The sequence below is a fragment of the Drosophila eugracilis genome, unplaced genomic scaffold, assembly GCF_018153835.1.
Source record: "Drosophila eugracilis isolate 14026-0451.02 unplaced genomic scaffold, ASM1815383v1 contig_2167, whole genome shotgun sequence".
Classification (NCBI taxonomy): domain Eukaryota; kingdom Metazoa; phylum Arthropoda; class Insecta; order Diptera; family Drosophilidae; genus Drosophila; species Drosophila eugracilis.
The window spans coordinates 1,687,737-1,704,508 of NW_024573052.1; the positions used below are offsets into that span (position 1 = coordinate 1,687,737).

A 16,772-nucleotide genomic window follows, 5' to 3' on the forward strand; every position below is an offset into this window, starting at 1 on the left:
TGCGAATCCAAAAACAAAAACCCTTTTCTTTTCCACATCTGCCATTTTATCCCTTCTCGATATCTTGATGATGTCCTCCAATCTCCAATTCCTCTTTCCACTTCACCATCTACTTCTTCTTCTACTCTCTCTCTCTCTCTCTCTCTTCCACTCTATCTGTATATCTCTCTCTCTATCTAATGTCACGCAATCCGCTAGAAAAGAAAAAACAAAAAGAAAAGAACAGAATCGAAAAATAAATCCAAAGTTAAATTAGCCACTGAGCCTAAGCGAAAAGCTGAAGCTGCAAAATGTTGCATACTTATTTGATGCAAAAAATGCTAACGAAATTCGTTTTCTGATAACCATATATATATATATATCCGGCACAATATATACACACGAAAGCAACTGAAAATAAATCAAAAATTCTAAAAAAAACAAATTCCAAAATCCAAATCGAAAACCAATGAGAAATCACGCAAAATTGAGACGAAAAAAAAATACCCAAAAATCAAATTCAATTAAAACTCGTTGTCCTTGGGCTAATGCGACGTTTTCTGACTTTCTTCCCCACCTTGTCGTCAGGTAAACTGACGACAAATGCTACAACTACTACTACAACAACAACAATAAACAACAACTTGATTACCAACAACAACAACAACTACTACTACGATTACTCTCCACCAACAAAAAACTCCAACTCTCTAAAAACTCCAACTCCATCACCACCAACAACAACAACAACAACAACTCCAACTCGACCTACAGCCATCACAAGTGCCTCCGGCATCTGTGGCCTTAACCTCTCCACATTTGCAGCCAATGGTAGCAGCAGTGGCGGCAGCAACGGCGGCATCTCAGTAACCGCTCTGCTGCCCCAACAGCAGCAACAGCAGCACCAGATGTCCCAACAGCAGCAACAGCAGCAGCAGCAGGGCAACAACAATTCAAGCGGCCAACAACAACAGCCCAACGGGATCCTGGCCTGCAGCACACCCACATCGAATACGCCCACTACCACCCAACAGCAGATGTTCGCCGCTGTAATGGCCAACATGGCGGCCTCGGCCTCGGCATCCGCCTCGACGAGCGGCAGCGCCAACAGCTCGCTTAACAACTCCAACTCGGCCCTTAACAGCTCGGGTGGCGGCGGCGGCGGTGGCGGTGGAGGCGGCGGCGTTGGCGGACTTAGTAACTCGACCAGCGGCGGCGATGACTTCCGATGCAATCCGTGCAACAAGAACTTGAGCTCTTTGACGCGCCTCAAGCGGCATATCCAGAACGTGCACATGCGACCCACCAAGGAGCCAGTGTGCAACATATGCAAGCGTGTCTACAGCTCCCTGAACAGCCTGCGCAACCATAAGAGCATCTACCATCGCAACCTCAAGCAGCCGAAACAGGAGCCAGGCAGTGGCGCCAACCAGGCCACGGCCAATAGCTTCTATCATCAGCAGCATCAGCAGCAGCAGCTAAATCATCACTCCTCCTCATAGGGCTTCATGTACTTTGACTATCGACAACAGCAGCATCAGGCGCATCTGCACACGCATCCGCACACGCATCCGCACCAGCATACGCATCCACATTCGCACCATTTGGCCAACAACAACAACAACAACAGCAGCGGCGGCGGAGGGTTCTCCAGTTGAGGGGAAGCAGGTTTTTTGTTAAGTTTGCCCCATTAGCGATTGTATTGAATGTCAATGTAGGTCATATGTAGGTGTAAGGCATAGGAGCACACACAAACACACACACACACACACACACACATTCACATCCAATCACACACATACACACAAGACGGTGCTTTTTGTACACATTAACTATTAAAGAGCAGGCAGGATAGCAGGAAGCGGATTAGGACAGAAGACACACAGAAACACACAGTTTAGGCTAGTTACAATTAGTTGCCTTCGGTAGTTGCTAAGCACAGGATACACAGTTTATACAGATAAAATCAATAGTCGTTAAAAATAAACCTAAACCTAAACCTACCTACCCTTCCTTCCATGTAAAGTTTCCAAGAGTTATTAGTTGGCTAACTCCGAATCTAAGACCTTCTCTCCCTTAAACCCCATACCAAAACCCCATCCCAATTGCAAGTCCAAACTTTAATGTCAAATCTTAATATCCGTTAAGTAGGAGCTAACAGAGGTGCCCGTAGTGAATTCTTCGAAATGGCTTTAACTAAATACAATTTATCCGATGGACAGCATATTCTGTATACACCTTATGAGGGCGGGGAGGGGATATGCCAGACGTTAGACGTATGAATTATCTCTCGCATTAAACTAAAATAAAGACCAAGCTGCAGTTTTTTTTTCTACCTTTACGTAGTATACATACACTCTATATATATAGAGATATATAGATATATATAATGTTGATGAAAAGTTATGATTAGAACGTCATTACGTTAAGACGTTAAGGAAGTTACGTAGTTAACAAGATGAAGATGAAGAAGGACAAGGAGAAGCGAAGAGCGAGAGGGGAGCGACCGACCGAACGACCGACCAATTGCAAAGATCTTTTCTATATAGTACTCTAAAGCTAGTTATCAGATTCTGATTAGTTAGGTTTAAGCGCACAGCACACCCACACCAATACAAGCACATACATAGACACACACACACACACACGAATCACGATGCATATGTATGTATGTCTTAGCCTAAGAAATGTTTAATCTTAGTGTTAATATATATATAAAAATCATATATATACTTTTTTTTTTGCATTTTTTTGTATATTTAATGTTAGTTATGAGAGAATATTGAATAATGAGAAATGGAGAAAAAGAGAAACCGAAATGTTTTTGACCGGATACTTCGATGAGTAAACCTGTGTTCGTTAATTTTTAGTGCTGCTAAGTAAAGATACAGACACATGTATGTGCGTAAGACCTATGAATACAAGCAAATATATATATATATATATATATATAAAAACAAACACACAAAACACACACACACTATCACACAAACAAACAGCCAGAGACAGCCACAACAAGCCAACGCAGTTGAGTTCCATGTATGATATGAAGCGATTGCGGTTCTGTGCGAAGAACTCTACTTTCTATTCTAATTCAATTCATGATAATTACAATAAACGTCTACACATCAAAGCGATATTTCATTTAACCCCCAAACCAAACACCACCAATCCCAAGGAACCCCGCTCTTCCCTACCCAATCAGCACCCAAAGCCTAGGTGTTGTATGCATGTTGATCGAGGAGGCGTCGTCACCCGCCTTCCCCAGGGGAAACTAACTCTTACTCTCTCTCTCTCTCTCTGTGTGTCTATCTCTCTCTCTCTCTCTGTGTATCTCCTCCAGCCACAAAATCATGCGCACACACATATTGTCCTCACTCATTACTCTTAACATAATCTAGATCTTAGTGCCCGGGATCTGGCAGGATTTCATGTCATGTGTGCCGAACCGAACTTTGACCCCAATCATCACACTCACACTCGGGTCGAGCGCGAACTTCAGTTAGTTTAAGAGCCCCTCAGCAAGAGAAACTACTACTAATACTAATACTAACACCACCACCACCCTCCAACATCCAATCAACCCAAAAAACAGATCAACTCCTACGATCCGCTTCACACCATCAGCGGTCGCGAGCCCCATCCCCAGTGAAGTGTTTTTGAATCTGAATCTTAGAGGTGCCCTCGATCCATGGACCCCCCCCCACTTTTGAAAGCAAACCCCCTCGCACACAACCGAACATTGGAATTACGAGCCCCCCCTGTTGCTGCCCCCCACCCCTGTGTGTGTGACCCACTACCCCGTTCCCAAGCACGTTTTATCTACCGCACATTTGGTTCTTTTTAACCAGTTCCCTGATACCAATCAAACCCCTTCCCCCCCAAAAAAAACAACCCACCTAACCCAAAAAAAAAAAAATGCAAACCCAATCAAACCCAACACAGGCAACGGTGCTGCGATTGAGTTTGAAAAAAAGAGACACTAGTGACAACCGCAAGAAAAAATTGACAACTTGCAATTAAAACAAAATAGACAAAAAACCGAAAAATAACTTGAAAAAGAGAAAATCTAAATAATACTAAACATTTTATATATACAACAAATCAATCAGGCCAAACATGTTTCAAAATTTTGCTAAACTTAACCAAAAAAAAAACAATTGAAAAATCAATCAAAATCGAACGAAAAAAAACATAAAATTAAACGCAAACAAAATTGGAATTGAAGTCGAAATTGAATCGAAATCGAGAAATGCGAATCGAATCGAATCGAAAAGATAAGACAAGACAAAAAATTGGTTTATCAAAAAAAAACATCCACGAAATTCGTGAAAATTTATCAACGATCAGATCAGAGCACACCCAAAATTGGCAACACCACAAAATTAACCAACAGTTTGCAAACTACAAGTGCGTCCCCCCAAAAAAAAAAATTAATGGCAACTGCAACTGCAACATCACTGCAACTGCAACTGCAACTGCCATTACTATCTACCGGGGGGGATTGCGAACTTTTTTTCGAATCCGAATCTTGTACATTCGATTCGGATTCGCCTATTCGAATTTTGAGTCGAGTTTCCCACCACCTACGGCGGCATTATTATTATGAACCGTGCAATATTCGAGTTCAACTACAACAACCACCACAAAACTAGCCACAGCCAACAACAACAGAAACAGCCAACAGCCAACAGCCAACAGCTACAGCAACAACAACAGTCAACAAACCGTTTTATTACCATTTTATTTCCATGCGTTTTCCCCAAAAAATCAACCAAAAAGGGAATGAGAAACCAACCCGATACCGAAACCAAAACTCCGAAAAATGCGAGTTTGCGAAATCGCACTCCGAATCTGAAATTTGAATCTGAACTCGCAGCAGCAGCGCAGCGTTTTTTCCAAAAAAAAAAATAATCGCAAAATCAAAAGAAACAAAAAGCAAAAGATTGAAGAAACATTTTCGAGAAACTAAAAGTTAGCAAATTTACATAGTTTTGAGCCTGGATTTGTTAGTGTTATATAAAAGTAAACCAAACAAACAAACCAAACCAAACCAAACATACAGAAACAGAAACAGAAACAGACACACTTACAGTTACAGATACACTGACACTGACACCGACAGAGTCACACTAACACCCCAAAAAAAAAGAAAGAGAAAACAAGACATGAACAGAACTACTACTACTACACACACACACACTCACACACACCCACAACTAAACAACAGAGAATACGAAAACAAACAAAAACAAAAACAAAAACAAACCAAATAACAACAAAGTCAAATATACAGAAAAGTCACTATTGTCTCTTTTTTTCTTCTCTTCCTTCTATATGACCGTTTAGGTGGCAGCACCGGCAGCCTACTCGGCGGCGTCATAGTGCCCGGCGGTAGTGGTGGCACCCCTAGTAATAGTAGTAGCAACAACAACAACAACAACAGCAACAACCAACAACAAGTAGACCAACAGTCATCACCACACCACCTCCTCCAACAACAACAACAACATCATTCCACACCACATACCAACAGTCCACAACAACAACAACAACAACAACAGCAACTGAAGCAGGAACAGCTGAAGCAATCGGGCGGTGGCAGCAGCAAGTCCAGCGACCTGCACATTGCAGCTGGCAGCGAACGCAGCTTGTCCCGATCCTCGCAAGGCATTGCAGAGGCAGGTGGTCACAGTGCCACGCCCTCGCCATCGCCCATCGCCTATCATAAGCGCGAAAGGGAGCGTGAACGCGAGCGGGAAAGAGAAAGGGAACGGGAACGATCACTTGACCATGAAAGGGATTTGGAGAGATCGACAGGCGGAGGGGGATCGCCACCACCACCGCCGCCCTCGCACCACTCGCACTTTGGCCAGCATCCGCTGTCGCTGTTGCCCAGCCATCATCAGTTGCATGCCACACATCACGAGCTAAGCGCCGCCGCCGCCCACCATGCCCATGCCCATGCGCACGCCGCCCATGCCCATGTTTTGGGCCGTGCCGGATCGCCCTTGGAACACCATCACCTGTTGCATCACAGACGAGCCTCGCTCTCGCCCTCAGGAGCCGTTGTGGGCGGGGCCAGCGGAGGAGGAGGTGGACGGGGAGGCGGTGCGGGTGGTCCAGGAGGACCGGGCAGCAGCCTACTCTCATCGGTGCGGGCCCAGGATGTGGCCCAGGCCAACAGACTCCTTCTGCCCCTGCCCCTAAATGCGTGCCATCGATGCGATGTGTGCGGCAAGCTGTTGAGCACTAAGCTCACGCTGAAACGTCACAAGGAGCAGCAGCACCTGCAGCCACTGAACAACGCCGTGTGCAACCTGTGCCACAAGGTCTTCCGCACCCTAAACTCGCTGAACAACCACAAGAGTATCTATCACCGCCGGCAGAAGAACCATCACTCGTACTTTCATCACGGCGCCGGAGTGGGCCAAGCGGGCAGTCCGGGCAGTCGACTTCATCAGTCGTTGAGCTCGCTGAGTGCCGCAGCAGCGGCGGCCAATAATAGCGTCAATGTGGGAGGGGGAGCGGGTGGTGCCGGTGGAAATGCAGTGGCCGCCGCCGCAGCGGCAGCAGCTGCCGCTGCCGAACTGCTGCTATCGCCAATCGTTGGCGCTGCAGCAGTGGCCGGCGGTACGGCCAGTTCAACGCTTCAGCTGGCAGCGGCGCACCAGCAGCAGCAGCAACAGTCGTCGCCGGGCATTGTCAAGCCGTGCATGGACTTCTTATAAGATCAGCAGCAACTCTTGCAGCAGCTGTTCCACGTGGCGCTCAACAACTCCGCGGCGGCAGCGGCGGCTGCAGCGGCAGCAGCTGCGGCGGGAGGTTCCGGTCCAGGAGGAGTGGGCACGGGAGCTGGGCCAGAGGCAATGAACGGCGGACAAGAGTATGGAGGTGTACAGGGGCCAAGTGGCACGCCCACTGTTGATCTTACCCAGCTGGAGCATACGGCTGGGGCTGGAGGATTCTCTGCTGCAGCCGCTGCCGCCGCCCTGCAGCACCACCTGCCGCACCATTTAACCCACCAACATCCGCTGTCGCATCAGCATCCCCACCAGCTAACGCACCCGCATCCCCATCCGCATCAGCATCCATATGAACGCATGAATTTATTAGACCAATAAGCGAGGCGCAGGAAAGTATGCTATGGAAAGCAGCAGCATCAGCATCAGACACGATGATCGGGCATCACACACACACACACACACACGAACGCACACACGCATACGCAAACACAATCCAAGATGGAGGAGAACCAAGGATAAGAAGAAGAAGGAGAAGCGAACAGGAGGAGGGGAGAAGAACCGACCGAACGAAAGGAGCAGGAAAGCAGGAGAAGCAGGAGAGCAGGAGGATGAGATTAGGACTTTAACTCTACAAAGTAAACATTTAAATTTCGGATCTCACAGAACGGAAAATTCAAAGACTTTTTCGGCCAGAACAAAAACGGAACTAAAAACTAAGAAATTACAATGGCAAAAACATCGAGACGAAGCAATGATAAAAAAGAAAAAATTATGAAAAACAAAAAACAAAAAAGAAAGCAAAAACAAACGAAAGGAGAGGAAAGGAAGACAAAACAAAAACATTTTTTAGGCAAATGGAAAAACTGTGATTATTTACGACTTGATTATAAAGCAAGCAAAAACAAAGGTCTTTTACGATAAAGCTATATAGCTATATACACACGCACACACACACACATATACATACACACACACACACACTCAATCAGATCGCGCTGGATTCGGAGACGTGTAGACATATAAGCATTTTTTTTTTGTCGCCCATCCCAAATTGGGAATTGCGAATAGAGTTTGTCACGTTAAAAACAAGAAACTAGAATAGGAGTAAGAGGAGTGGCTCCAGTACGTTGGAGCACAGGATAGAAGACTGTTAAAACCATGTCACATTGCCCACCACCCACCACCCACTACTACACAAGCCATTGCCCCACATTAAGCCACCCCCCACGAGTATTACCCAGCGCCAGATGCCAAGGCCGCCAACGTGTCATCGTCATCCCAAATCGAATCCGAACCGAATGGATGTGGATGTGGATATGGATGCAGCCGGGGATGATCCATAAAGAATCTGTGCAATGTCCGATACCTTCCCCCGAACATATATATATATATATATCTGTACAGCATCTAACTATCTTATCTTCCTCACATTTGTATGCATACTACCAAACCTACCACAAACACACACTCTCACACACACTCTCTCTATATATATATAGCCAGAAAAGCAGATTTTTTTTTTGTTTTTTAATATGATTGTAAGATATTAGAGATTTATATATATATATATATATATATATATAAACTTATGTGTACATTTAGCAGCCACTAAATATTCATCAAATGAGTAGCAAGGTCAATGTAAAAACCACAAACAATGTAAACCTAGCCCTAAGCGAGAAACTCTGTGTGTGTGTGTGTGTAAAAGCATTTTTTTTACTTATCTACAATTACAAGCGTTGCTCTTAGGAAAACACAAACAAACAAACAAACAAACACACACACACACACACACATACAACTTTGTATATGTATTTGCATAACTATGAATACGAATACGAATTACGAATACTAATAATTATGATATGATAACTAAGACTATGGACTCAGCATAACGCATACAACAGCAGAAATCATAAAACAATTTTGCTAGAAACGAAATAAGAAGCAGTTGAAGATCTGAAGATTGTACATAGGATTGTGGCACTGAGAGAGGGGTCAAAGTTGAGCAGGATTAATTGGGGAATTGAAAGAGTAGTTCATGCGCGTTTCTTCGTAGCCTGGAAGATGGAAAGAAAGAGAGAGAGAGCACGGACAGACCAGGGGACCAGGACTGACTAGTTTTAAACTCAACCGAAGATGAGCGATGACGATTGTTGGTCCCCCAGTTTAATATTTTGCCACATTTAGAGTCGAACTATCAACTATATATATATATACTTTCCAATTGGCCGACTTTGCGACATACTAAATGTTACCATATAATCAAAATTAGCCACCAGTTAGAGATGGTTTACTTTGCTTCCAGCACAACTTAACCTTAATTTAAAGACTGATCATTCGAAGTAGAACTTTGGAAGGGAAGAGGAGGAACCGCAAAGAACCGTGCCACAAGACCAGGGCCGAGGAAACGCAAAGAACTGCATTACTTTTTTTTTTAGGCGAGTGCAATTTGTTTTTTTTTTTTTTTTTTTTTTTTGGTGAGAGAGAGAAAGTGGGGGGAATAGCCTTAGTTAAAAGTCAAAGACGAACAGAAAGAGAGAGAGAGAGAGAGAGAGAGAGAAAGAGATCCCTGAAACGTTGTGTGCGAGTATATAGTCGAATTTTATTTTTTATACAACCTATTATAAATTAACTCTTAGTATGTAAACTCACCCAGGCATAAACTAGGCGCGCATGGCGAAATCTCAATGTCAAGTTTTCCCAATGCATTCCTCATAGGTTTTTTATTTTTCTATCTTCTTCTTCTTCTGTGTGTGTATGTTTCTTGCTTCTTTTGGCAAACGAAAAGTCTGAAAAGTTGATGATTAAGTTGAATCACCCACGTTTTGATACCAAAATTCGATTTACAAACATAGCTTATGCACCTACGACTAAAAATAAGTTAACACCATCGATATAGTGGTGTAATCTGTATCTGTATCTATTAACTATAAGGAGAACCCTCCGTTTGTTTGTTACAATCTCACCCCCCCCTTACACCCTTTACACCCCTTACATACCCTTGAAAAGCGATCAATTCCGAAGATGATCGCCCAGCTGCAATGCCATATAATATGTAGAGAGCGAACCTCAAGAAAATGTCACCTCGTTTTTATTATATTCAATAAATGTGGAAATGTAAATCCCCAGATGTATATGTATATGTATGAGTACCATGAGAGAGAGAGTTAATCTGGAGACAAGATGTCGCAGCTTTGCACTTTAAATGTCATGTCGATTATTTAAACTAAACTAAAAACAGTAAAAAAAAAACAAAAGAGAAAAACATGTACTACTTAACAGACTAACACAGACATCGCAGTTAACCATTCAGAAGAACAGAAACACCAGCAGCAGCAACAGTCCAAAGTGTGTGTATGAGAAGAAGGTTGAAGGTTCGTCAATGTGAGTAGCAGAGAGAACCCACAGATGGACAAAGAACTCATCTAACTAAACTGTGGACTAACCAAACTAACTAACTAAAATAGCATATTGATACTCCAAATAGCAGCAGTAAGACCTCGATAAGTGAGAAATCCTAACAGATACCGATACCGATAAACCAAAAAAAAAAAAAAAAAACCGAACTCACACCAATACCGAATAATAATCAATAGTAGGTTCGCCTGTTTAACGTGTGTGTACTATGGACTATATATTCCTTTTTTTTTTTTTTCTTTAACTTTAATTCATATAGATGTTACCTCCTAACCCACACCCCGTCGCCTCCCCCTTAACTAAACCCCTGGTTACATAACCCAGAGACAGAGTTAAGACAACCGTATTATCCAATGAACCATTAGCTCCAAGCTCCACATAAAGCTTACAATTACAATTACATTTACAACTACAATTACAATTTACAATTTACAATACGCGATATTTAAAAAAAAAATAAACTAAACTACAGTAACAATAACAGTAACAGTAACAGTGCAGTAACTACTACATGGCTAATACATACATAAGTCAAATAGCAAATCCAAAGCCAAGGCGGCTTACTAGCCCTCCTTTCCAGCAGAAAAAACAAAAAACAAAAACAAAAAACATTCAATCGAATATGCATAGAAATAGAAAACCCAGAACCCAAGTGTTTTTGAGTGAAGGAAGGCAGGTTGGGGAGGAGGGTTGACCATCCATCTCCCTTAACCTTCCAATCCTAAGCTCAGAGACAAGAAACAAGCCAATACAATAAAGAAGAAAATATCTCATCTAGTTGCAAACACACTCGTCGTACACAAAAAACGCTTGCATACTTATAGCGGTAGAAATATATCTTCCTCTCCCATAACCACGCCCCCCTAAGTCAAGGCAGATCGAAGATCTAGCCCATCAAAAGACAAAAAATAGAACAAATCAACAACAAGAATTATGAATGAAAAGAAATCTGAAGAAAAAAACAAACAAAACAAAGCAACAGACAGAAGTTTCCTTTTTGGACTTTCGCATATTGTTTGTTTTTTTCCGCCCTCTCGAATACCACACCCCCCTAAGAAACAATGAAAAGCTCGTACTCGAACTCAAAACTACAATAACGAAACTATTAAGTTTTCCACTCTAGTCTAGTAAGAAATGTACATTTTTGTCTCCTGTACGTTCACTTGTATATAAGCAAGGTGCCAGCACTAGAACTAATCCAAGATATGGTACACAACCCACAACCAACCAACAAACAAACAAACAAACAAACAAACAAACAAACATATATATGCAAAGCAAAATGACAAAATGAGTAAAAACAAAAAAAACGAAGAAAAATAATGAATAATTTTATGTATTTGTGTAAGTGTCAAAAGCAGAAAGCAGCAGACAAACTCTATGAATAGCCGAGGCTAAAGCTGAGGCAAAATCAATCTCAAAAACCAAAACTAACAAATCCGAACCGAACCCGTTAATTTCGTTATACGTAAATCGGAGATAACAACAACAGCAAAAGTTCATTGAAAAATCAGAAAATCGAAATGAAAGACACTTTCACACGCTCCTACACTCCCACACACACACACACACACACTCATACACTCAAACACACTCTCACTCAAAACAGACAGAAAGGAAAACGAAGTATTTTCTTAATTAAAAAAGAAAACAAAATGATATCGTGTTATTATTTAAATAAATAGAATGTATATAAGTGAACGTTTTGTACGTGCCGAGGAATTCTTTTTTTTAGTCCCAAACTGGGTTGCCTTGCCACTGCCCCTGTGCGTTGCGCCTCCTATCTATGGAACCTGGGGGGAAACTTGGATCTCTCAATCTGGTAGTACACCTTGTCCCTTAAGCTCCCCTACCCCCTAGCCTTAGCCCCGCCCACCCCTTACTGTGCTGCCGTTGTGTCCACGCCATCTGTGCGAGTGTCTGGTGCTGGGACCACCTCATTCTTGCCTCTCCACTTTGCTCCACTTCATCCACCCAACACATCGAGCGTAGAATGTCGCCTAACCTTGCCATGGTCGCTCTCTCTCTCTCTCTGTCTTAGGGTCCCCCCAAAGTTTGATCATCGGAGGGTCTAACACCAGATCGCTATTATTAATCCAACCCAAACTCCTACCACCCAACACCCCACTACCCACTACCACACACGTTAACTGATAACTGATAACGCTAGTTGTAACCGTAACTGTTAACTGTTAGTCGATAACACCGGGCCAATCATCACCAGCCGCCATTTGGTGGTGGTGCACCACTCCACTCTCCACTCTCAACTCTCCACTCTTCAAAAAAAATCCCATTTAATCCACTCGGCTCACCCCATTCCCGCTCCAGAAAAGATGATGGAGCTGAGGGCGGTGCAGCGACTGGACGAGAAATATAAGATATATATCTAAATATAATTTTAATTTGTTTTATGTATGTAATATGTAATGTTATTTATTTATGTCTCTTGCCACATGCCACATGCCTCACACACTCGAACACACACCGCCGCCGCCGCAGCGCCAACCAATTTTGGTTTTGAAATCCTCAGCGCTCGGTTGGCCAATTCATGTGTGGGGCAAGCGCCACCATTCATTAGAAACATTTACAGTAAAGAAAAACCCCTCCCCCCTCACCCAGCGTAAGAATCCGTCCGTAGTTAGGATAAGGCTGATGATAAGAACCAAAACCAAATATCAAATACCAACTACCAAATACAAAATACCAATCATACCAAAATCCAAATCCACCAATCCAACAATTTACAGGAAACTCGCCCAAGAAACTCTTCTCATGCCAGCTCTGCGGTAAGCTCCTCTGCTCGAAAGCCTCGCTCAAGCGTCATATTGCCGACAAGCACGCCGTGCGCCAAGAGGAGTATCGTTGCGCCATCTGTGAGCGCGTCTACTGCTCTCGCAACTCGCTAATGACGCACATTTATACCTATCACAAGTCCCGTCCCGGCGAAATGGAAATGAAGGACATTAAGCTCTATAACCAGTTCAACTCGTCAATCTGAGACTTAACGCCCTTGCCGGGTCGCCTTAGCAGCGTGCCACAGCAAAGTCATAATCATAATCAACAACAACAACAACAACTAAAACAACAACAACCACAACAGCCAATACAAGCGAAGAAAGCCAGCACGACCATGACAAACCTCAACACATCGACTTCGACTTCTACCTCAGCAAACCCTTTGAAAGATCATCAAGATCGTCTCGACTTAGGGCCATATCCGAAGCGGCTAATGCCGCTTGATGACCAATACCAATTGCTAATCCAGCAGAGACAGATAATGACGCTGTACGATTACTATTTCTATCAGCGGACTGCCAACGGTGATAGCAGTCACAGTTACATGCAAAGTCAGGGACACGGCAGCAGTCACGGCCCTTCGATTGCCACCACGAGCAACTAGACTAGACTAGCAACTACTAGAGCTCAAAACTTAAAGCAATGCCATTATGTAGTGATATATATACATACCTTTACATGACTACCGATCTATATTATACACGACGAACAAAGCGAGAGTAGGTCTCTATATTATTATTATTATTATTAACTATTATTAACTATTAGAAGGGGGACGACATTTACGAACAATATAATTATACGCTCATTATTGCTTAACAAAAGACATTAGGAAGTAAGTTAGGTTTTAGGGAAAAGAAGAAAAGAAAATAATGACATTTGTAACTCTTTTAGATTTAAAGTAAACATTAGCCAGATCAACCTGTACATCGATGTCGACCTAACGTAGACTTGCTGACTTTTTCACAACTCACGCCTATGGACCAGTATATAGTAATACGGATATATACACTGTTTACACTCTGTGGCCTTCTTTTACCTTATACCTCATATAACGTACTCGTAGTCAATTTTACAAATACCATATATAGCTACTTTTTCGTGTTTCTGTTAGTTCGGAAACGGACAAACCTCGCACAAGTTGCCTTTCTCACAATATCTACGTAACTTCTCACTCGACCTAGACAAGCTGAACAGTTTGTAACGTGCTTTCTTCTGTAATAAATATATATATATAAACATTAACTTATATAAAGCAAAAGAAATATATATACATTCATAGATATATATATATATACCTAACTAACCTAAAGACGATTAGTTGATAATGGAAAGTAAAAGCACAACTTAGGCGTAAGTCTAAGCACAGTTTGCCGCTCAACTTGTGCCTAAGGCTATAAATGTTGCAACAACGAATAATAACAACAACAACAAATTTGGCGTGGCATGATGCGACTCGGCTTGGCTCAACAAGAACAACAACAACAACAACAACAGAACACAATTTGTCGAACGGAGAATGAGATCAAGACGAAAAGCGCAAGATGCAAGTAAACCAGAGAGTCCTCAAAATCTTGCCCCAAAAATCGGAGGGATGTAAAGCTGGCTCCAATTTGACTTCGATGTACCAGTGCCAGAGCCTCAACTTGAACTTTACTCGCTACTCGCACCCGCTACTCGTTAGTCACTCAAAGTAGAAGATCGCGCGCTTGCTAAAGGTTAGCCCAACATCTTAAACTACATTGGTAGCCAAGTATCCGACCATGCGCCGATACGTAGTTAGTACATTACATGCTATCCTCCCCTCTATCTCTCTCTCTACCTCTCTACCTCTCATGGCCTCGTTCTACACACTGTCTCACGGCCAGCCATAGCTCTACTCTGGCTAAAACTGAATCTATCTGTAAAAGTATCTCTTTCTTCCTATAAATATCTATCTTCTTTCCACTTGCCATACACACTAACGAACCATCGAGCGTGCCATCGCCACCTTAGCGATACGCTATATTAATACGCTATATCTGTACAAATTGTTTCTAGATGCAAACAATTAACCAGACCAACTTGGGTATTTATCGGCGTTGGTCAGCTTGCCACTAAAACTAAGCACTCTCTTCTCCGTCCTATAACCGCCACTCTGGCCACCATTCGCCTAAGTACTCTTATGTATATTGTAACCATTGTACTATATTGCCTGCTCACTCGCGTTCCGAACTCGCCTACCCGCTCTCGCTCTTGCTCTCTAGCTCCCACTCTCGTTATCACTTTCCACTAGACTCGCCGTAGCTAATAGCCTAACCAACCAACCAACCAACCACTCATGTACAAAGAAAACATCTGCGACCTGTAAGTACGATCCACTCACTCGCTAACGTAGTCGATCTCGATCTTTCACCCTTCTTCTCTGACTTTCTCTCTCTCTCTCTATCTATCTCTATAATTGTTTCCTACTCGCTCACACATCTAACAAGTAATAATCCACAGCTTAGTCATATATAATATCAGGTCGTTCACCTATCTTTCTTACTACTCTCTATATCTGAAGCTTAACTAACCGTAGTGACCAGAGCTGCTATCTCGCTCCACCTTGATTGATTTGGACATTTTTCAGCTTAAAGTGGCGAGAAGATTTGCCCGGATGCGGGGGATTTTTAGTCTCCTCCCATTAACAGCCCTTTCTCAGTTCCTCTGTACATCTGATCTTCGAACCTCTGCTCCTCTTACGCCGCGTTGACTTTGGCATCTGCGTTTCTTCAGTACTCGTATTGTTGTCTCTTTTCTCTCTCTCTCTTCCTCTCTTTCACTGTCTCATTACCTACTGTTCCCTCTGATGCAACTGTAAAAATAAGCAAGAGTATCCACCACCCCCACCCACATATGTAAAAAGAATACTACTTTCAACTATAAATATAGTAATATGAAACCTAAAACCTAAAGAAATCTAGAAAAAAAAAGAAATGGATAACGAACGCTGCAACTACCAACTAGACATATTCAAGTATTAAAAACTTTTTGTTTTGGTAAGTTTTCGTCGTCGGAGGGGCACGACAAAAGTATACACATTTTGTAAATCGAATCCAGACTCGCCACGCTTCCTCCACGCTTGATCTCTCGTATCGAGTCGGGGCGCCCAGCTCTCTCTACTAACTGCAATCATAGTTTATTATTTATATTAATTACCGCTTTCCGTTTTGTTCAATTTCCCTATTTTAAGTCGCAAAAGAAAAGCAAAACTAAACCAGCCTAAAAAAACCGAAACAAAAACTAAAAATGAACCCAGCCAAAATTGAACCAAAAACGACTAGCGAAAGCTTGCAAGACACATCTGAAATCCATATTCGAAATGTGATTAGCTTTATAATATATATATAAATATATAGCCTTAATGTTTATTGCTTTACTTTTGATTCTTTGCTCTCTCGCTTGTCTCTCTGCATGCCACACGCTTTGCCTCGCCACCACCAACTCGCTACTCGCTGCTCGCTACTTGCTATTTGCTTGCACGAGTATCCTCTGTCCTTGGCCACACTTCATCTGCTTGCTACCCTACCCATTTTCATCAAACACACATCACACACACACACACACATTCACATATACACACACTCACACATATACATACTCACTCATAGACACTCATACGTACACGTACGTGTTTTGATTGCATGTGCACTTTGTTTGGTTTTGTAGTGTAACTCGTTCGTACCTCTTATGTATATATGTACAATCGGTTGTTATTATAGCCTAATTTCCCTATTTACGCCTACACGAAGTAGTAAAAAAACAAAAGTGTATAGTGTACAGATCAAAGTTTGAAAATATATACACTCC

The 16,772-nt window shown here is 42.6% G+C and overlaps 2 protein-coding genes across 5 annotated transcripts in view; both read left to right on the forward strand.

The window, feature by feature from the left end:
* The window catches only part of LOC108102436 (broad-complex core protein), a 94,529-nt gene that overhangs the window by 71,740 nt on the left and 6,017 nt on the right, over window positions 1–16,772 (forward strand). The window contains exon 8 of one of the 4 annotated variants that reach the window (XM_017207417.2): window positions 754–3,609. The exons of the other annotated variants lie outside the window; for them this stretch is intronic. Within the exon in view, the coding sequence (XP_017062906.1) occupies window positions 754–1,481 (728 nt within the window). The 3' untranslated portion in view covers window positions 1,482–3,609. Of the gene's footprint in view, window positions 1–753; window positions 3,610–16,772 lie in introns of those variants that run through there. 4 annotated transcript variants of the gene reach the window in all.
* LOC121530066 (broad-complex core protein-like) lies at window positions 2,798–7,103 on the forward strand. Its single transcript, XM_041818482.1, has 3 exons — window positions 2,798–2,823; window positions 5,264–6,612; window positions 6,712–7,103. Exons 1-3 carry the CDS (start codon window positions 2,798–2,800, stop codon window positions 7,101–7,103), a joined length of 1,767 nt encoding a protein of 588 aa, XP_041674416.1.